Source organism: Nuphar pumila, chromosome 2, assembly GCF_984573655.1.
Source record: "Nuphar pumila chromosome 2, dmNupPumi1.hap1.1, whole genome shotgun sequence".
Lineage (NCBI taxonomy): Eukaryota > Viridiplantae > Streptophyta > Magnoliopsida > Nymphaeales > Nymphaeaceae > Nuphar > Nuphar pumila.
Window position 1 is genome coordinate 53,189,313 of NC_143250.1, and position 22,487 is coordinate 53,211,799.

The window sequence follows — 22,487 nt, forward strand, 5'->3', positions numbered from 1 at the left end:
TAAACTCAATATAAATGATTTTAAAACTTTTCAAACGGCCAGATATCTCAAAACCGAAAAATCAAAACGGATATTTGCACCTCATATGCACGAAGTGCGTCATCAAAACGCCACATTGCGCCTCAAGTGCCCGAGCGCGAACGGCGCGTCCGTTGCTGCATGATGCGCAGCAACGTCCACAAGCCACCCATGGACACAAGGCTTACCAAAGTAAAGAATAGAGAACAAAGTCTGTATTTAAACCATTAGAAAAACTGATTTCTCTTAGATATGGGACTAAACTTTTTAAAACACTTTTGGTGGAAATAAATCATCAATTTTAAAATTTCCTAACAGTTTATCCTATGTTGAAGTTGGAAGAAAGGGAGTGGTCAGCATGATTAAAGATCCTAAAGAGTAAGGGGGTTGAAAGAAAGTAACCATATAAACAAGCCGGATGAATTTCTTTGATCCAGTATTACAAGTTTTGGAAGGACCCATGGAGTTGTTAATTACTTTGTACAGTTTTGAAAGTATCAACGTGAGCTATAATTACTTTAAAACACATGTTTTAGTGAAAAACTTGCATAGTTAATTAGAGGAGGAACGACTAATACACTAAAATATCACCCCTCAGAATTTTGTTTAATGAACTGGTATGGGTATGCCTAACCCCTGTTTGTCATAAAAAAAAAAAAACTCTTGCACAAAAACAAGAAAATGAAAACAAGAAATTGAATGGCCATTTCACGTTTGTAAGTGAATCTCGTGTGATTTTGAAATCTCAATGTGGAATATGTGATTCGAAATCACGATTCCAAAATTACAACACGGCGCGTGGCGATCCTACCACCGGCATCAACGGCCAGGGTTGGGATATGAGAGCGCCCCATCATATGCCATATGACATAATCATATGCTATATGACCTAATCACTGCTTCCCTCGATATTTCGGAGGGAAAGAGGGAGTCTCGGTCTCTCCCTAGTCGGGTCTCTCTCTTCCTCCTCCCTCCATCCAACAAAACCCTTCTCCTCACCCTTCCTTCTTCTTCTCCTTACAAGCCTCACGACGGCCGGCCGTAAGAAGTGAGACGAGTCAAAACCCTAGAAACGCTAAGCTACAATGTTCTGTGCGAGTACGCTTTCTTTTTCCCTCAATTTTTTTTCTGAATCACTTCTCTAAGTTGTTCAATCTCCTACTGAAATTCCGTTTCACTCTCTATTTGTTTCTTTTTCGCATTTACTGTACAGTTTCCGGCATCACGCCGGAGGAACCCGTGGTTTCGAAGAAATCCGGTCTCCTTTTCGAGAAAAGATTGATCGAGCGGCATATTTCGGTTTTCTTTCCCCCCATTTTTCTTTCCACGAGGTTACAGCGAAGAATACGAAGAGTTGTTGATTTTAGTGTTTATTCGTGTGGTTCTTTATGCAGGAGTATGGGAAGTGTCCCGTTACTGGAGAACCTCTTACCATGGACGATATTGTTCCCGTCAAGACGAATAAGGTAAATCCCGTTTTCGGCGATGCATTATTTTCTCCTGTTTTTGTTGTTTCTGGTTTTCACCGGATTTGGTTTGTCTACGAAATGGGTCGTTGCCGGCATCTTCATTGCGCAGGCGGTCAAGCCCAGGCCTGTCCAAGCAGCAAGCATTCCAGGGATGCTCGGTTTGTTCCAAAACGTACGCACGATCTGACCCTCCTTTCTCGTTTCCTGTTACTGTTCTTGACAATTTAGCCAACAGGCCTATGCACTATGCAGTGCTGTTAAAACATTGCAGTGCAGTTACGTGCTAATTTTCTTATATCCTTCATATGGTTGTCGATATCGATTTTTTTTGCTTTGCTGCTTAGTTTTTTATCTATGCATCTTTTAAGTACCTTTGCAAATTGTCACCGGCTGGGTAGAGCGTGAGGTATTGTTTGTTGAGTTTTTTTTGTAACTGCTCGCTTGGTGCAACTTGATTGTTTGCCTGATTCCAATGTATACTCCAATGCAACTGATCTGCTTGGAAGATTTGGTCTGTACGCAGTATTATTGGCGTATGTCTTGCCATATTTGCTAGTCATCTTACTTGTACCGCACGGAACACTTATCTTGCTTAACATCTTTACTCCGACACACATTACTTGATCAAGTTAAGATTATGGTTCTAGTAGATGTTCAGATATAATAATGATGATAGCACTGTCATTGTACTTTGTCCAAAAAGATTCCAAGTTTCTAAATATTTCTTTATCTCAAAAAAAGGTTTATGGAGGGGATTATCAGTTAGGAGCCTTTACACAACTCATTAAGTAAAAGAAAACTTCATCTACCTTGATTAGCAGGAAGCTTAAGAAGATTAAAACTCTCTCTCTATCTCTCTCTATGTATGTGTGTGTATTGTACAATCTTTTTGTAGATGTGTTAAAATGCTTAAATTAGTGGGAATTGAGCCTTGGACCATGTTTTTTTGATGAAAATGCATGTTTCTTTAGTTGAAAAAATTTGATGCATTTATGGCAGTTGATTTTTCAATTTCAGAAAAAACCTGCTCCGGTAACTGTCTTTCAGTAGAAATACGAAGGTTCAGCCCTTTGGTGGCATATATTCTAATTTCTGAGTAAAAATAATCCACTGTTAGATTGATGCTGGAACTGGTTTAGTTGGTCTAAATCTCCTGAAACTTGGACCAGTTCAACTAATTTTGTTTATTTAAGTTGAATCAGAGACCGTGCTCCGATGTAATTAATTGAGTACCATTGGAATTGATGAGTCCTGTAATATGTAATATGCGTTAATATTTTTAATATGCTCTCCAATTCTCTAATATACCTTCATGTTTCAATAGCCCTTTTCATGGCCTTACTATATATTTTCTTTCTGTTGTGGAATAAATTCTGTTTCACCTTCAGGCTATAACCTGATGATGGCAGTATTTCTTTCTTGAAGCAGACATCTCATGGTTCTGATTTGCCTTTTCTGATGTTTGCAAGGAATGGGATGCTCTTATGTTGTCTAATTTCGCATTGGAACAACAACTAAATATCTCAAGAAATGAACTAAGTCATGCATTATACCAGGTACTGAATCAATTAAGTTGTTTCCTTAGATGTTGTAAACTTCTTTTTTATTTTTTTTTGTCAAGATAGATTTCTGTTTCTTTTGATTTTGTAGATGTCTTATTCAACCTGTTCAACTTGTTGTAGAGCTCATCTTTGTTACTTTTTTGTATGTGCTTTCAAATATGTTGGTGTTTAATCAATCCTGGTTGTCTTATTTTCGTGGTAAGTTGTACCAATTGGAGGTGACGATAATCTTGATGATTGCACATCTATATTTCTACCCTGCATGAGTATGCTTATTCTTCTTGAATTCATGATTTCCGATCTCTCTTATTTCATTGACAAGATTGCACTTGAATGCGCTGGAGCATGTAGTTTAGATTTGAAACATCTAGATCTTAATCATGCACATATGCTTGAACTGCATGTTTGGTTCTTGTGATTGTATCTTCTGGAAACTGAATATGAATAGATCAATGATGGATATTCAATAGTCAAAAAACTGTTGCCTTGGTTGATAGGAACTATAGCACTGAAACACATACAAGATGGGGTGAATTATTTACCATCTCTCTCTCTCTCTTGCACAGGCACGTGCTATCTATCTATCTCTATTATATGATCAGGTTCACTTTTGCTGAGGTTTGAGAACTAGCTTTCAAGTTTGTAACTGTCACAAAAAACATGAGACCTCTTGTTGTGAGTTATGACATCAAATAGGCGGACAAAATGCTTCAAGGTGTAAACCTTAGTCTAGATCCAGGGAGATGCAATGATATGTAAATGTACGCTTTGTGTATGTTCCTGCATACTAGCAGGTGGAAGGTCTATGGCAAACAAAGGGAGGATTTCTTATCCCTGTGGAATCACTTTCCTAGGGAAGCTTACCAAACAAAGTGGTGTGTTTATGCGTTGTACTCTAGCTTGGGTAAAAGTCCATGATAAGCAAAGCTAAGATTTTGCTGGCCCTATGAGTTACTTTCTCAAGGGAAGTTGCCAAACAAAAGTCATTTGCATACCTGAAAAAGCATTTAGTTTGAAAACTTTCATATGATCGAATATTTCATGCCATTAACTTTCTCTTGAAGCAAATTTTAGTATTTTTCACTTGTGGAATTGAATCTTTTAATTTCTTTTAAGACTATTGTGTCCATGAAAGCTTGAGGAAACTAGTTTTGCTAGCAGCTATATGGTGAAACCATGGTTATGTGCGCTTAAGCGTATTTTTGACGACCCTAGTGTAAATCCTTAGTTTGTTGTCCTTTTATGACCATTCCCACTCAACTTGTTCTTGAACTGTGCTTCTGAACGAAAAAGCTGAAGTGCACAGAACGCCAACTGTTCAGGCACATGGTAAGGATGAAAAGAAATGCAAACTAAAGTAGGAAGCTGAATGGTGGAGAAGTTTGGTGGGTGCATTAATTCAGTATTTTATTTAATAGGTTAAAAATGTGAAAATACAAAAAAAGGGAATCATGAGCTAATTAGAAATCATTAAAAAGAAGACAAGAATAAAAGCGAAAGTAGGACAATTGAGTACAATTATGGAAGCAGGAATAAAAAGAGATAGATGAAAACTGCGAATAAAAATTGTTAAGTCTATCAACCTATTTTTGCTCGAAAGGCAAAGGGCATGAACCTATGTCACACGGACGCGATGCAGGTGCGACACTTGGTGCGGTCAAATACCTTTGGGTGTTGTCAATCCGCACCCAAGGTTATATTTGTCCAAAATGGACTCGATCAACTCTGACCGAGTCCATTTTGGTTCAATTTGAAAAAATGAAATTGGGGGGGGGGGGGTAGGGCATGATCGCACCTCGACCCAGACTCCTCCTCTCCCTCCCCTCCTCCTCTTCCGAAGGTGGCAATGTCGATGAGGTGAAATAGATACGTCTCTCTCTCTATCAGTTCCTCCTCTTCTTCTTCCTTCACCTCCTCCTTTCTTCTTCTTCATTCTCCTCCTATCTTTCTTCTTCTTCTTCCTTCTCCTCCTCTCTTTCTTCTTCTTCCTCCTCCTCCCCTCGTTGGCATAAGGGCCGAACCCAAGCCCGTTAGGTTCGATTTTGGTAAACCCATGCCTCAGTTCAATAGAACTGAATCCAGGCTTGCTCCAAAAGAGGCTTTGGTGAACCCAAGCATGAGTTCAACTGTGGTGAACTCGGTCCTAGGTTCCCCAAAAATCGAATCCAAGCTTGGTTTCGGTTTTCAGTTCAATCATTTTTTTGTATGAATTTTATTTTATTAAAATTTTTATTTTTTTAGTTTTAAGGATGAAAATGGCGTATAAAGAGAAAGAATTCACGAACAAAGGGAAAGGAAATGCATCATCCTCATCTCCACATGCAAGTTCTACTGCTAGTGCTAGTGTTGCTAGTAGTGGTAGTGATAGTGTTGGTTCTTGTTGTTTGGCTGCATCATGTGATGGTCCAGTGTTATTAAAAACGCGCCTCAAGGCGCAAAAAGCATGCCTCAAGGCGCAAAAAGCGCGCCTCACCTCAAGGCGAGGGGCTTTATGCCTTGAGGTGCAAGGATAAGGCGTAAAAGCCCCAAGGCGTGCACCTCATAGGCCTTGAGGTGCAGCCTTGAGGTGCAAGGATAAGGCGTAAAAGCCCCGAGGCGTGCACCTCATAGGCCTTGAGGCGCACGCCTCGAGGCAAGGCGCGCCTTAAGATGAGTCTCACACGCCTTGAAATTTTGGTCAAATGAGGGGTCAAAGCCCTCATTTGATAAAAAAATAGGGTTTAAAAAAGGCTCCCGACCCTATATCTGTTTTCACGCAATCTCTCTCGTCTCTCACACACAATCTCTCTCTCTCTCTCATCTCTCACACGCAATCTCTTTCTCTCGTCTCTCACATGCAGTCTCTCTCTCGTCTCTCACACACAGTCTCTCTCTCGACCACACAAGCTTCTTCATTTAGGTAATGCTCCTTCCCCTCTTTATTTACAAAATTTATTTTCTGTTATTTTTCTGTCATTTAGATATGAAAGAAATTTGTATATATTTTTCTTTTCTGTTATTTTTCTGTGTGAAATAACAGTTTGCAGTTCGATTGAGTTCTACTCTCCTTTAACGTTAAAATTTGGGCTGGTATACAACATGAAATAGATAGAATTTATGTTGTACAACATGCATTGTATATACATTTATATGTATGTGCATGTGTGTCTATGTGTGTGCATGTTTGTATTGGCAACTACTGATTATGTTAAAAACTTGGTATAACATAATGATTATTTGTGAATGTCTGAGTTGCTAGTTTGGCCTTGCTGTTGGTCATAATGTTTATTCTTAAAACTGGTAAAGACCAATATTAGTGGTTGATTTTTACTATATGTTGTTTCTAAATTATTTTTGTTGTTTTCTTATCTTGCTAAGTATGCTTGACACCTTATTTTCTTATAATTTTAATTGTAGCTTTAATGTTACTCACCTTCAGGCCATTGTATTGATGCCTCTTTAATCAAAGACCACTGCTTGTATTTTGCATGTCACATAGTAGAAAACAGAATTAGATTGAATTTCAAATCTATGTATTGCAGGTGACATAGTAGAAAATAGAATTGTTGCATTAATGTTACTTTTACATGTTAATCTCATATTTTTCAGTATTTATTTGAGAATTTTTATTTCTTGTTGGTTGTTGCTTCATCAATAAAGCATTTTTTATTTATTTGTAATTTTAAATATTTTTTATAGTTTTTTTTAAGTTTTCAATTTTTTTTTGAGGATTATGCTTTACGCCTCGCTACGCTTCAACGCTTTTCACAACACTGGGTGGGTCACTATGGGCACATTTGGAGAGGTGGTAGAAATATAAGATTTCAGTGCAAACTTTGTGAGAGTTTTTGTTGGGTCTTATGCAAGAGTTAATGCTCACTTGTTGAAGATATCAGGACATGACATTTCATGATGTAAAAAAGTTGAGTCAAAGCGAAGACAATACAAAAAAATACAAGATGAATATGAGAAGAGTAAGAAAATGATTGATTCTTGTACAATCAATGCACTCCTTTTAAGATCCCAAGAAAATGCTAAAAAAAGTGGATGGAGGAGGTAGATGAACAATACAAGCATTATTCAATAGACATGAAAGGGAGAAAATAAATAAAAGGTAGAGATAGTTTTATTTTTAAGTTCACTTCCATTTAAAGTAGCTAGAAATCTTTATTGAAAGTATTTAATTATTTGACTGTAAAATTGTAACTTAAGTGACTATGTACCTCTAAGCTCAGAAAAACTATAAACGACAATTCTTGCAAAAGAAGATAAATGTTGAGAGGTTGTTAGAGATTAATAAATTTTCATGGGAATAAAATGAAGTTTCCATTGTTTACGATGGGTGAACAGATATTCAAAGACATTCACTAATTAATTTCATTGCTTCTTCGCTTAGTGAATAAATATTTTTGAAAGTAGTTGATGCATTTGGGTAATATAAAAATGCTGAGAATTTAAAGGGGTTGTTTATAGAAGTAATAAAAGAAGCTGGTGATAAAAAAATAATGCATATCATTACAGACAATGCTTCAATTTATAAAAGTACAACATTTAGTTTGAAGAATGAGTATCCTCATATTTTTTGGACTCCCCATGTATCACACAACTTGAATATTGCCCTCAAGAGCATTTGCCCTCACATGCATATGTTCTATGTTTATGGATTGAGGAATTACAAAAGAATGTCAAAAACATTAAAATTTTTGTTGCCAACCACCATCATTTTAATCCATATTTAATAGGCATTCTGATATAAAATTGTTGAAGGTGCTTAAACACGTTTTGCATAACAATGATAAAAAGAATTAATAGTAAAAAATGTTTTGATTAACATATTGACAGATGATAATTGGACACTTTTGTGCTGATGATGTTGCTAAGATCCAAGAAATTAAGAAATGCATTATTGATGATGAGTTTTGGGATAGAGTCGTGTACTTGTTTGAGTTTACACAACCTATTTGAGAAATATTGAGAGAAGTTGATAAGGATGACCTCATGCTTCACAAAGTTTATGAAATGTTGGATAATATGATTGAAAAAATTCAAGTTGCAGTTTTCAGGCATGAGAGAAAAGATCTTGCACTCGATGGTTTAGATTTAGCAACACTCCTTTGCATTGCATGACAAATTCTCTTAATCTCAAATATTATGCAAAGAAGTGGCAGGAAGGAGGCGTTGGTCGTGCCCCTCCAAATCTAAACCCAAAGCTATCAAAGCATAGAAATATGTATATGTCAAGACTTTATCGAGAACAACATATTATAAAGCAAGTTACACACAAATTTGAAAATTCTTCCTTTGGGAGGTTATATGGACATGCATGATATAGATCTTATTAGATGGTGGTCAATATATGGATCAGAAACACCTCTTTTCTAATGTCTTGCATTGAAATTGCTATCACAACCTGCTACATCATCATGTTGCGAAAGAAATTAGAGCGCAAATGCCCAAATTTACATCATCAAGAGAAACAAACTCATCAACAAGCGTGCAAATGATTTAGTCTTTGTTTATTCAAATCTTTTATTACTTTTGCGAACCAATGAGAAATACATGTACTATTTTTTAATTTCTCTCTTAGTTATTTGTCTATTTTTTAGTTCTTTTGTAATGCAGACAAAGATAATTCAAATTTTGGAATGTAAACTCAAAGTAGTGTCTTGGAGGTGAAACATGATTTCAACACTATAAACATGGACTTTGTGCTTAATCTTCCTTATGATAAACTTGATGATGAAACAAAAAACTATTAGAATCATTACCTTATCGTCAATTACATTCTGAATGATATACTTTTGGTATGCAACTATTCATGCTTCTTTTATTAGTATAATTTACTTTTTTTTTTGCTTGACTTGTTTGATTTTTTTTGTTTTCTTAATTCACTTAGCATAGCCATAATATATTTATGTTGATTTAATCCTTGTGTTATTTTTTTTTATGAGGAATAACAATTATGGATTAATTTGATTTATTTAGGGGTGACAATCGGGTCGGGTTGGCGGGTCAGCATACCTCAACACGAACCTGACCCATTTATTAAACGGGTCGGCTGTGGCAAACACAAACCCGACCCATTTATTAAACGAGTAACCCGACATGACCCGGTTAACTCGTTTAATAAACGGGTTGGCGGGTTAGCGGGCGGGCCGGGTTGGCGGGCGGGTCGGGCTCGGGTAAATGGGTTGGCGGGTCGGGTAAATGGGTTGATCCGCCCGCCTAACCCTTTTATTAAACGGGTCAGCCAGGTTGGCGGGTTGGCATACCCCTAACACGAACTCGACTTGTTTAATAAACGGGTTAGGCGGGTCGACCCGTTTATGACACGAACCGTTTAAGCCAAACCCGAACTCGCCTAAGAGGCGGGCTGGCGGGTCGTGTCAGGTTTTGCCACCCCTAGATTTATTGCATGATGAACTAATGATATGATAATTGTTTTTATTTTATTAGTGTCATCACAATTTTAAGTTAATACTACAACAACAACAACAACTACGCCTTCATCCCAAAACAATTGGGGTCGGCAATATGAACCAACAAAGAAAATCATTATGGGTCTTCCACATGAATCCTTCTCCTCCATTCATTTCTATCCAATGCCATGTCCTCGGTCAGGTTTAAAGCATTCATATCCTTTCTTATCACCTTCATCCATGTCTTCCTAGGCCTACCCGGACCTCTTTTAACTAATATATTTATTAGGATTATTTCATTAGTATTTTAAGTTAATACTAATTAAATAAAAACAATTATCATACCATCAATTCATCATGCATAAATTTATGCAATATATCAAATAACAATCTACACTTGCTATTCCTCGTCAATAAAAAATAACACCATAATTAAATTAACTTAAATATATTATGACTATACTAAGTGAATTAAGAAAACAGGAAAATCAAACAAGTCAAGCATAAAAGAAGTAAATTATACTAATAAAATAATCATACAATGCATAATTGCATATCAAAAGTATATCATATCCAATGTAAGTCCATCATAAGAAGAAAGAGTAGGCCTAGGTAAGTCCATGTTTATAGCATTGAAATCATGCTCTCCCTTCAAGTCACACTCCTTTGGGTTTACATCACAAAATTTTAATGATTCTTGCTTGCATTATAATTAAAATTTAAAAATGTGAAATACATGCATATTTACTTGAAGAAACAAAGAAATAGTCAAGTAACTAAGAGAGAAATTAAAAAATAGTACTTGTATTCCTCATTGGTTCGCAAAAGTAATTGAAGATTGGTTCAATGAACTAAGATTAAATCCTCTGCACGCTTGTTGGTGGATTTGTTTCTCTTGATGTTGTGAATTTGAGCACATGTGCTCTAATTTCTTTTACAACATGATGATGTAGCAGACTCTGATAGCAATCTCAATCTACAACACTAGAGATGAGGTGTTTCTGATCCATATGTTGATCACCATGTGATATGATCTATATCCTCCTCCTCTCTCGCTAGTAATGCCTGTTCTTTTAACCTCACAGAGGAAAAATTTTAAAACTTTTGTGTGATTTGCTTTATAATACTTTGTTCTTAGTAAAGTCTTGTCATACATATATTCCTATTATGTGATAGCTCTATGTCTAGATTTGGAGGGACACAACCAACACTTCCTTCTTGTTACTTTGCATAATATTTGGGGTTGAGAGAATGCATTATAGAATGCAAATGAGTATTGCTTTTATAATTTTATTTCATCTTTTTACTAAAATTAAATATATATGATTGAAAAATTCTGAATCAAGTTCAGGATCTTTTCCTCATGCTTGAAATTTGTAATTTGAAAAATTTCAATTATACTATCATACATTTCGTAAACTTTGTGAAACATGAGTTAATCATTGTCAATTTCTCAAACAAGTTGCGTAAACTCAAGGAAGTACATGACTCTATCCCAAAACTCATAATCAATAATGCATTTCTTAGGCCTTGACAACATCATCAACATGATAAAATGTCCAATTATCATCATTCACCATGTTAATCAAAATATTCTTGACTTTCTTAATTCTTTTCACCATCATAATGATGGACACAACATGTTTCAACAACTTTCAATAATTATAGATCATAATGCTTGTTAAATATGACATTAGCATGATGATAGTTGATAATAAAATTCTTAATGCTTTTGATATATTTTTCTAATTCTCAATTCATGAATATAGAGCATATGCAGATGAATCTTCTTCCTTTTTTAGGTTGTAAATACTCTTGAGGATCAGATTCAAGCTGTGTTACACATAGAGTCCAAAACATGTGAGAATACTCTCTTAAAACTCAATGCTGTACTTTTGCACTTTTACAAACTGGAACATTGTTTGTGATGATCTGCACACAATCTTTTCATCACCCACCTCTTCTATTACTTTTATAAACATCTCTTTCAAATAAACAACATTTTTTTATTGCTCAGATGCATCAACTACATTAAAGAATACTTACCCACTAAGCGAGAAAACAATGAAATTAACCAGTGAACGCTTTTGAATATCTAAATATCAGTTCCATCATAAACAATAAAAACTCCATTTTATTTTCATGAAAATTTCTTAATCTCTAGCAACCTCTCAACATTTGCCATCTTTTTCAAGATTTGTCGTTTAGTAGTTTTTCTGAGTTGAAAGGTACATAGTCACTCAAGTTACAATTTGCTTATTTTCAATAAGGATTTCTAGCCACATTAAATGGAAGTGAACTAAAATTAAAATACATCCTTACTTTTCTATTAATCTCCTCCCTTCCATATGTATTGAATGATACTTATATTGTTTTTCTACCCTTTACGACAACTTTTTTTTATTTGAGTATCTTCTTGCTCGCTTGAAATGAGTATATTGATTGCACAAGAATCAATCATTATCTTCATGTTTTCATATTCATCTTATATTTTTTTGTATTGTTTTCGCACTGCCTCATCAACTCTTTTACATCTTGAAATGCCATGTCCTGATTGTAATGAAAAGAGGCGAAAGCACCAATAGGGCAAAAAGTCACTCTTTAAGAGTGACTACTAGAGCCAAGAACACAAACACCAAATGTGCACACACAAAACTCTCAAATATAGAAAATGACTTAAAGTTATAAGTTGGATTTATTGAAGAAAGGAAGAGAAGGGTGTAAAAACCCATACTTACAAGAGGAGAATACCTCCTCTATTTATAGAGGAGGGAGGCTCTAAAAAGGAACCACAAGGGGGCTCCCTTGTAGTCGTTGGGAGCCCCAACGGTCAGAAATCTGACCGTTGGAGCCCCAACGACTACAAGTGTGGGGCCCTTTGTGGTCATTACAAAAAGAAAAAATAAAAGAAAAAAAGGTAAAAGAAAAAAGGAAAAAAAAGAAAAAGAAAAAATAGAAAAGTACATTGGTGGTTTTACAATAATACCCCTATCGGGTATTTCACTAAAGAAGAAATAGTATATATACATATATGTATATATATTCTTATATATATACAGATATCTATATATAAGTATATGTATATATATATACATATTTTAACACGCTCCCTCAAACTTTACGGGGAGAAGACCGAAAGTTTGCTAAGGAGGAACATAAATCGTGGAGTTGGAAGCGCCTTGGTGAAGAAGTCAGCCAGTTGATACTCTGAAGTGACATATGGCAATGTGATGATCCCTTTGAGATATTCGTCTCGAACATAATGACAATCCATTTCGATATGCTTGGTCCGCTCATGAAAGGTGTGATTGCTGGCAATGTATATCGCACTCTTGTTATCACAACAGAGCTTTGTGGGAGTGGAAATGGGAACGCCCATGTCACCAAGAAGACTTCTGAGCCATACAATTTCCATAGTTGTCATCGCCATAGCCCGATATTCAGCTTCAGTAGATGATAATGAGACCTTCTGCTGCTTCTTGCATCTCCACGAGATGAGTGATTCACCTAAAAAAATACAAAGACCCGTAATTGAGATTCGATCATTGGGATTTCCTCCCCAGTCAGCATCAGTAAAAGCAGTCAATTCAAGAGATGAGGAAGAGGATAAGAAGAGTCTCTTGGAGATGATATTTTTGATATATCGCACAATTCTCATTACGGCCGCCATATGAACCGTGGTAGGTGCGTGCTGAAACTGGCTTGTTGCATGAACCGCATGAGCTATGTCAGGACGGGTGATGGATAGATAGGTGAGTGATCCAATTAATTGACGGTAGGGAGTTGGATCTTCAAGAAGAACACCACCTTCAAGTCTTAGTTTCTCATTGATAACTTCGGGAGTCTCAACTTTCTTTTCATCAGATATTCCTGATTTGGTACAAATTTCTGCAGCTAACTTCATTTGAGATAAGATGTATCCTCGTGCGGAATAAGCCACTTCAATTCCTAACAAATATCTCAAATAACCAAGGTCAGACATATCAAAAGTATCTTTTAGCATAGACTTAACATCATTTACTCCCTTTTTGTCATTCCAAGTGATGATCATATCATCAACATACAGCAGAAGCATAATCATGGAGTCATCTGTCCTTTTAACAAAAAGAGCAGTGTTAGTATAGCAAGAAGAAAAACCTAAATTGATTAATACATTACTAAACCTGTCATACCAAGCTTTAGGAGCTTGCTTAAGTCCATATAAAGCCTTTTTTAATTTTAAAACTTTTCCATTTAAATTCATACTTGGAGGTGGTTCCATATGTTTCTTCATTTAAATTACCATTCAAGAATGCATTTTTAACATCAAGTTGAAAGATTGACCATTTTTTAGCAATAAGGGCTCGAACACTAGTCATTCGAGCAACTGGGGCAAAAGTTTCATCATAGTCTACCCCATACTCTTGGGCATATCCTTTGGCTAACCTAGCCTTATATCTTTCTAATGAACCATCACTCTTAGTTTTTACTTTAAACACCCATCTACATCCAATGGGTTTCTTGCCATTGGGAGGATCAATGATTTCCCAAGTTTGCGCCTTTTTAAGGGCATTAAGTTCAAGCTCCATAGCTTCATTCCAATGAGCATATTGTTTAGCATCATTGTAATGAGATGGTTCATGAAAGGAGTGAAGGGCAAGTAGACATGCTCGATAATTATGAGAAAAAGTGTCATAAGAAACAAATCTATTTGGTATCTTGGGAATGCGATTTGATCTTCTTTGAGAGGTTTCTTCTATCGACTCACTTTGAGAAAATCTTTCAAGGGAACAAGGAGGATTTCTTTCATTCCTTCTAGAGTATACTTGTATTTGTCTTGAAGCATTTTCTTCTAAGTTTTGATCATTATTTGAATGTTCAACAAGATCTTCATTAAGAGGTTCACTTGGATCAACATGATCATCTATGATGTTTTCTTGAGGTAACAAGTCAAATAAAAAAGAATAGTCAATATTTTCATTTGGTAGATGCAAAAAACCATTTTCTTCTTCTAGGAATGTGACATCTTTTGAGATATAAAGTTTGATTTTTAGTATGTCAAAACATCTATAACCTTTTTGTTTTTCGCCATATCCCAAGAAAATACATTCAATATCCCTAGGAGAAAGTTTATCATTTTTGCGAGTTAAAACAAAGCATTTACATCCAAAAATTCTTAATCTTTTATAATCGGGAGACATATTGTAATGTTTTTCAAATGGAGAAAGATTTTTCAAAGAGGATGAAGGGATTCTATTGATGAGATATGTTGAGGTTAGAACCGCTTCGGCCCAAAAGGATTTTAGAATATTTTTTGAAATCAATAATGGTCTTGTAGTTTCTATTATGTGCCTATGCTTTCTTTCCGCAAGACCATTTTGTTGCGGAGTGTTGGGACACGAACGTTGATGACAAATTCCATTTTCTTTTAAGTAACTTTGAAAATCATTAGACATATATTCACCTCCCGAATCAGACCTAAGAATAGATAGATTTCCCAAAAATTGATTTTTAACCATTGCATGAAATTCTTTAAGGAGAAGACTTCAGATTTGCGATTTAGGAAGTATATCCACGTAAATCTAGTGAAGTCATCAATAAAGACCACATAATACGAAAAACCTCATTTAGACAAAATTGGGGAGGGTCCCCATACATCGGAATGAACAAGTTCAAATGGCCGAGTGGTAAAGTAACTTCTTTGAGGAAACAGAGTAGCTATTGATTTCCCAAAAATGCAATCTTTACAAGTCATGTGATTGTCTTTACAAGTATTGTTCAAAAAAGGGAAAAGAGACATTTTTACAAAATTTGGATGACCAAGTCTCTCATGCCAAATTCCAATACTTTTGTCTTTAACAAGATTGCAAGATGACTTAGATGGAAGCGTCAAAAAGTCCATAAAATAGAGATCACCCCTTCTATGGCCTTGCCCAATCAGCTTCCCTGACTGGAGATCTTGCACGGTGCAATCTTTAGGTGAGAAAGAGACTTGGCATCCATGGTCGGTGATTTGGGAAACGGAAAAGAGATTTAAATTGATTTTTGGAACGACTCTTACTTTTGGAACGAAAAAGTTTTGAGAATTTTTGAAGTCAAATGTTCCAATACTTTCAATTTTCAATGACGTTCCATCGGCCGTTGAAACATAGGAGGACATGGGTTCGGAAAAAACATTTGAAAGAGAGTTTTTATGAGATGTCATATGAAAAGAAGCACCAGAGTCTAGTATCTACGTACCTGGAGGTGATGAAGAGTAGGCGATGGCGGCTCCGGATGTTGAAGGAGAAGACTTGAGAAGGTGTTGGAGAACTTCAGAGATATTATTAAGAGTTTCTTTGATATCTCCTTCTTTGGTACTTTCTTCCTTCTTTGGAGAACTTTCTCCAACCGCGGCAATCTTTCCTTTAAGCTTTGGACAAACCGGTCTAATGTGCCCCGGTTCATTACAATAGTGGCATATAATTCCCTTTCTAGGCCCATTGCTATTTTTGTTAAAGTGGGGAGGTCTATATGCTTTAACATTTGATCCGGGCCTATTAACGGCCAAAACTTCATCACTCCTAATGCTCAAGCCAAGTCGAGTTTCTTCTTGACAAATCTCGGCAAGGGCATCTTCAATAGGTAGGGCTTTGCTTCTATGGAGAAGAGAGGCCCTTGTTCAAATTCCGGGCGAAGTCCATGAAGGAATTGAAAAAAGTGCTCCTTTTCAATTTGTTCCCTTCTTAGTTCAATATCTTGTGGAGCAACCCATTTAGGCTCAAGAAGGGCAAGCTCATCCCAAAGAGGGGTTAAAGAGCTAAAATAGTCCCAGACACTCATATCCATTTGTTTGGTGGAACGAATTTGTTCTTGACAAAAAAATTGCCGATCAAGATCCTTTTGGGTATACATACCCTTAAGGAAAAACCATGCCTCATTGGCTCTTCTAAATTTGGCAATATTAGCACAATTTTTAAGTTCTACATTGTTCATAAACCATGCCAAGGTTATTTTTCCAATCCTCAATTTTGGATTGATGTTCATTAATGGCTTTGATGCGCTCATCGCCATCTAAAGCTTTTTCAACTTCATTTTCAATTTTGGTAAGAACAAGAGAGGGTTCGGGAGTAGTTCCCATAACAATGCCCCAAAGTTTCTTACCTCTTAGATGATTTTCCATAGCGGAGGCTCACATGAGATAGTTGGACCCATTTAGCTTGAAAGAAAGCTCCACTTTAGAGTCACGTTCCATCGACACCAAATATACTTCATTTGTTCAAAACTTTGAGAGGCACGCGTTCCAAGATGACAAAGAAAAAGCCCAATCACCAACCGAGCTCTGATACCATGTAATGAAAAGAGGCGGAAGCACCAATAGGGCAAAAAGTCACTCTTTAAGAGTGACTACTAGAGCCAAGAACACAAACACCAAATGTGCACCAACAAAACTCTCAAATATAGAAAATGACTTAAAGTCATAAGTTGGATTTATTGAAGAAAGGAAGAGAAGGGTGTAAAAACCCATAGAGGCTCTAAAAAGGAACCACAAGGGGGCTCCCTTGTAGTCGTTGGGAGCCCCAACGGTCAGAAATCTGACCGTTGGAGCCCCAACGACTACAAGTGTGGGCCCCCTTGTGGTCATTACAAAAGGGAAAAATAAAAGAAAAAAAGGTAAAAGAAAAAAGGAAAAAAGTAAAAAAAGAAAAAATAGAAAAGTACATTGGTGGTTTTACAATAATAACCCTATCGGGTATTTCACTAAAGAAGAAATAGTATATATACATATATGTATATATATATACTTATATATATACGAATGTATATATATAAGTATATGTATATATATATATATATACATAGTTTAACACTGATATCTTCAACAAATGAGCCTAACTATTGTGTAAGACCCAACAAAAACTCTCTCATAAAGTTTGCACCAAAATCTCATATTTACACCTCCTCCTCTAGCTTTTCCAAGCCTCTACAAATGTGCCCATAGTGGTCCATCATCACATTGATGCAACCGAAGAACGAGAACCAACACTACCACTACCACTACCAACAACATTAGCACTAGCAACAAAACTTACACAAGAAGATGAAGATGACACAATTCCTTTCCCTTTGTTCACAAGTTCTTTTCCTTTATCCGCAATTCCTTTAACTTTGTTCGCAAGCTTGGGTTCAGTTCTAGTGAACTCAGGCCTAAGTTCACCAGAGTCGTACCCATTCGGCCTAGGTTTGGTTTTAGTAAACCCAAGCCTGGGTTCACCAAAGCCTCTTTTGGAGCAGGGTTGGGTTCAACCCTTGTGTCAACGAGGGGAGGAGGATGAAGGAGGAGAAGAAAGAAGAAAAAAGGCAGGAGGAGGAGAAGGGTGTTAGAAAGTATACATTTGAAGGCAAACACATAAAAAATATAAGAATCTTTATTAAATGAGGGCTTAAAAAGCCATAAAATACAAGAGAGGGGAACCCCCTATTTATACAAAAGGAGAAGTGGGAGCCATTGGGGGCTCCCCACATATGGTCGTTGGAGCCCCCAACAATCATATTTATGACCGTTGGGGGTCCAACGACTACATGTGGGACCCCCAATGCTTTGATGAAAAAGCAATTACAAAAAAAAAAAAAATTAAGTAAAGACAAATATCTTATTTAATGAAAATAGTTGTTTCTAAAACAACTATGTGAAATAACTAAAATACCCCTATTAAGTATTTCATATTTATATATACTTATGAGTATATTTATGTGAGTATATATATTTTAACACCCCCTCAAACTTTCTGGGGAGATGACCAAAAGTTTGAGAAGTAGGAAAATAAGACGGAGAGCTTTAGTAAAAAAGTCTTAAGTCTTCAAAGAAAAACTTCATCTTTATGGTATTTCAGAAAATTCGTGCAACTCTAAGTCTTCAAAAAAGCCTTTATTGGTGATCATCCCCAAGTCTCTTCATTGATTATCTCTATGATGAGGGTATCACATCTTAAAGATCCTGCACAAAAAAAATAAACCAAAAGAAGACTCAAAGTATACAAGAAAAAAAATATTCTAACCCAAGAGTTGCAACAATAATATATTGAAAACTAAGAGTGGTTTAAACAAGATAATAACAACTTTTCAAATCATTAGATAAAAGGCAACATTTCTCAAGTACGACGGTAAATCATAATTATCTTATTTAAAGGACATGATCCATTAAGATGAAATAAACACTTATGCATAAAAAATATTTTAGAAGAAATAGTGGTCTTCTAAAAAACATACTAATTTCGCAAAACAGTGTCTATTAAGATACATTTTAAACAAATCCCATAAAAAGGATATCTAAGTGGAAGATCACAATAGAATAATGAATCTTTATTTATCAAAAACTACTTAAGCATTTCAATACTACGTGAAAAAGTCTTCAAAAAAAAGTAATGTATAATGTCTACAAAGAGACAATGCATACAAGAGCACCAACTTCCACAAAGGGATATGTGGTATAAAACAATGCATCTTTATTAAAAGAAGAGCAAAAAGGTCTATGCATTAGAAAGAGCTACTTAACTTCATGCTAATACATACATTATACATAACTTTTATGCATAATTGTGAGAATGTCATCAAGACTAAAAAAACATCAAGTTCGAAAGATGACTTTAATGTGAGAATATCTTCAATAAGATCAAGTCAAAAGATGACTTGATTAACCCCCAAGAATCACAAGGAAGCTAAGTGTATGCAAGCACTAATTCCTCGTAACGGGAAGTGCACAAAGGTATACGAAAGAGTCCACACATTATATAGTTAAAGTATGTTCAAATCAATAATGAAGAGATAATTTATTTTATCAATAAAAGATAAGTCAATAATGACTCACACATCTTAGAGTGAAATATTGGGAAAATATAAAAGCCCACTAGAAAGCCGAACAAAGGCAATGTGCACAAAGGCACTAAATCCTCAATATGTGATATATGCATAAAGGCACTAAATCCTCAATATGTGATATGTGCACAAAGGCACAAAAAGAGAACTTGAAACAAGTGTGCACAAAGTCACATTGCATAAATGGAAACACAAATGCTCGAAGGCATAAAAAATAAGAACTTTTATTGAAGTGAATAGGAGCTTTGCTCGAAAGCTTAACACCACAAGCACTTAGTGTGCATAATTCACTAATCCATTATAGGGTAAATGCCAAAAGGTAACAATGATTTCCAAATATGCATATTATTAATGAACTTTTATCGATAAATATTTTTCTATGCAAGAAAGAAACGAGTAGTAAAAAAATTAAAAAATCTTTACAGAATTAGTAAGAAATCCCATATGATAAATGAAATTATACATGCAAATCAAGACCAAATTAAGAATTCTCATAAATATAGAATTTTGCAATAGTTCGTCCACTACAAGCAATCACTTCATTAGACCTCAAAAACCCACAAATCAAGTGTATAAACGAGTAGGTAAAAAACATAGATATGATGCCACTAAAGGGCCAAAGACACACACGAAGGTGTGCATAAAAATACCTCTTGTCCACATATGATACTTGAAATGAGTGTATCAACGACTAAAACAACGGTACCAAAGCCAACCATGGGCTAAAAATCATACATGAAAGTGTGAATAAACATCTCTTGTGTACATGTAATGACACTCAAAATCAAGTATGTTCAACGACTAGAACAAAAGTACAAAGCCAACAATGGGCTAAAAGCACACACGAAGGTGTGACTAAACATCTCTTGTCTACATATAATGACACTTAAAACAAGTGTATCAACTACTAGAGCAAGAGCAAACAACCAACAATGGGCTAAAAGCACACACAAATGTGTGAACAAACAATTCTTGTCTACATATGATGACACTTAGATAAGAGACATAAAAGGAGAAGACACTTGAGGCAAGAAAGCTTGTAATGGAAATACAATTAAAAAATATCAATTTTTCAATATATCTAGAAACACTATGGTCTCAAAAGTTAGACATCCATCACACGTACACATAATTAAGAGCATCCATAACAAAGTCAATGGCTAAAGAACAAACGAGTGATACCACACACTCATACTCAGAGATCACATAACATGTCATTTAGAGTCAAACTACAAGTTGACAATATAAAATGACATAACACGAGGTGCACATAACTCACCTCAACAAACATCTCTGATTCAATAATAACAAGGCCAAGAAGATTGATTCTTTATATAAAGTTTGTGATGAGCTATACAAATGCCATAAGAAGGCAACAAATATTTATAGAAGTTATTTTCCAAGCAAAATACCGATTTGAAAAAACATGGTTTCAAATCAAATAATGGTAGATGGAAAAACTTGGACTTATATGCTCATGTAATTATAAGTATTGCTTAACATAAGCAAGTATAAACAACTAACTTGATCTAGTTTATAAAAGGAATCGATTGGAACATATAAAGTTCCAAAAATTTTCCTATGATAATTTTGGCGATGTAAGAAGATAGAACTTACAAAAAGATTCTTCACAAAATGATCTCTCACAAGAACCATATAGGTTCACACACAAAGCTTTCTCACACGAACCACTAGGGTTCACACATAAGAACAATAAAGTGAAAGCAAGATATAAAAGAGGAATGAATTTCATTCAAGTAGGATAAAACCCACAACTAATCCATTTTTAAGAACCCCAAACGGAACTTCAAAAAGAACCTCACAAGCGATCTTTCTCAATGAACACAAAGATTCATTCAATACACTCACAAGAACCGAAATACTCAAAAGAGTGCACACACCAAGAGAGAAAAATATATCTCATTAAAGTGGGATGAACCCACACAAAAAAGTAAGTTTTAATAAGAATCATGCTTATTATAAGCAATTCTTCAAAAAGAGTTCATAAGTACATCAATCAAGAGATAAATGCTAAGGCATATCATATGCAAGGAATCCAATGATTCTAAAAATAATGTAAATGATATTGAAAAATATTATTTAGATTTAGCTCACAACATGATTATGAGACAATTAATATCATTAAAGAGAGTCAAATAAAAGACCAAGTGCATATATTCTCATAGAGGAAAAAAAACTCATGCAATAATTAAGGCCACATATCTTATAAAGAAGACATGTTTACAACCAAATAAATGCAAGTGATAGGATTTATATAAAAATTTACATTTTAAGCATGTAATGAGTCAAAGGTTTTAAACATGAACACGCATGTCTATCAAAGATGAAATATAAATTGTATTTGACGATTATCACACACACACACACACACACACATATATATATATATATATATATATGTGTGTGTGTGTGTGTGTGTGTGTGAAATGCAAGTTTATATTTTGTAAAATAAGACATCATTATCAAATCATTAAGAAAAGAATATGATTGACAAAACATCTAGAATTAATAATTCATGATTTTATATATATATATATATATATATATATATATATATATATATATATATATGAGTTATTTTTGAAAAGGCTTCAAGATTCAAACATGATACATATATCTAGTTTCCTTAAAACAAGTTCAATGATGGTTAAAATACTTTTTAGAATTTTCAAAAAAACATACATTTCATTTTTATTTTAATCATGCAAAACATGTGTATATATATAATGGTAAAGAAAAAACAAGTGTTTTTCTCATGCGTAATGCATGGGTTAAATAATTGCAAAGTGTAAGAATACATGCCAAGTAATTCTAAGTAGAAGAAAAAGAGATAAGAGATAACAAACACTTCACCAAAGGATAGAGAAAGAAAGGAGGTAACAAATACTTCACCACTTTTCAATTTTTTGAATATCATGCTTCCCGATGCACTGAAGGACTAACTTGATTATAACCGAGCTTTGATACCATATTAGAAAGTATGCGAAAATGTATAATAAAAATGCTTAATGCATTCACGCAGTCCAATAATGAACAAGCATAAACCCACAATGGAGAATATAGAAATAGTCCACTAAGGGACAACACAAGAAGCCTTCAAAGAAGGCAAACACATAAAAAATATAAGAATCTTTATTAAATGAGGGCTTAAAAAGCCATAAAATACAATGGAGGGGAACCCCCTA

At 35.1% G+C, this 22,487-nt stretch overlaps 1 protein-coding gene across 1 annotated transcript in view; it reads left to right on the forward strand.

Annotated features, from left to right (window-relative positions):
- The first annotated feature begins 932 nt into the window (after positions 1-932).
- The window catches only part of LOC149845482 (pre-mRNA-processing factor 19-like), a 42,776-nt gene continuing 21,221 nt past the window's right edge, over positions 933-22,487 (forward strand). Inside the window, exons 1-5 of the mRNA XM_089995777.1 lie at positions 933-1,116; positions 1,232-1,317; positions 1,413-1,484; positions 1,597-1,659; positions 2,957-3,043. Of these exons, the coding sequence (XP_089851903.1) occupies positions 1,104-1,116; positions 1,232-1,317; positions 1,413-1,484; positions 1,597-1,659; positions 2,957-3,043 (321 nt within the window). The 5' untranslated portion in view covers positions 933-1,103. The remainder of the gene's footprint in view (positions 1,117-1,231; positions 1,318-1,412; positions 1,485-1,596; positions 1,660-2,956; positions 3,044-22,487) is intronic.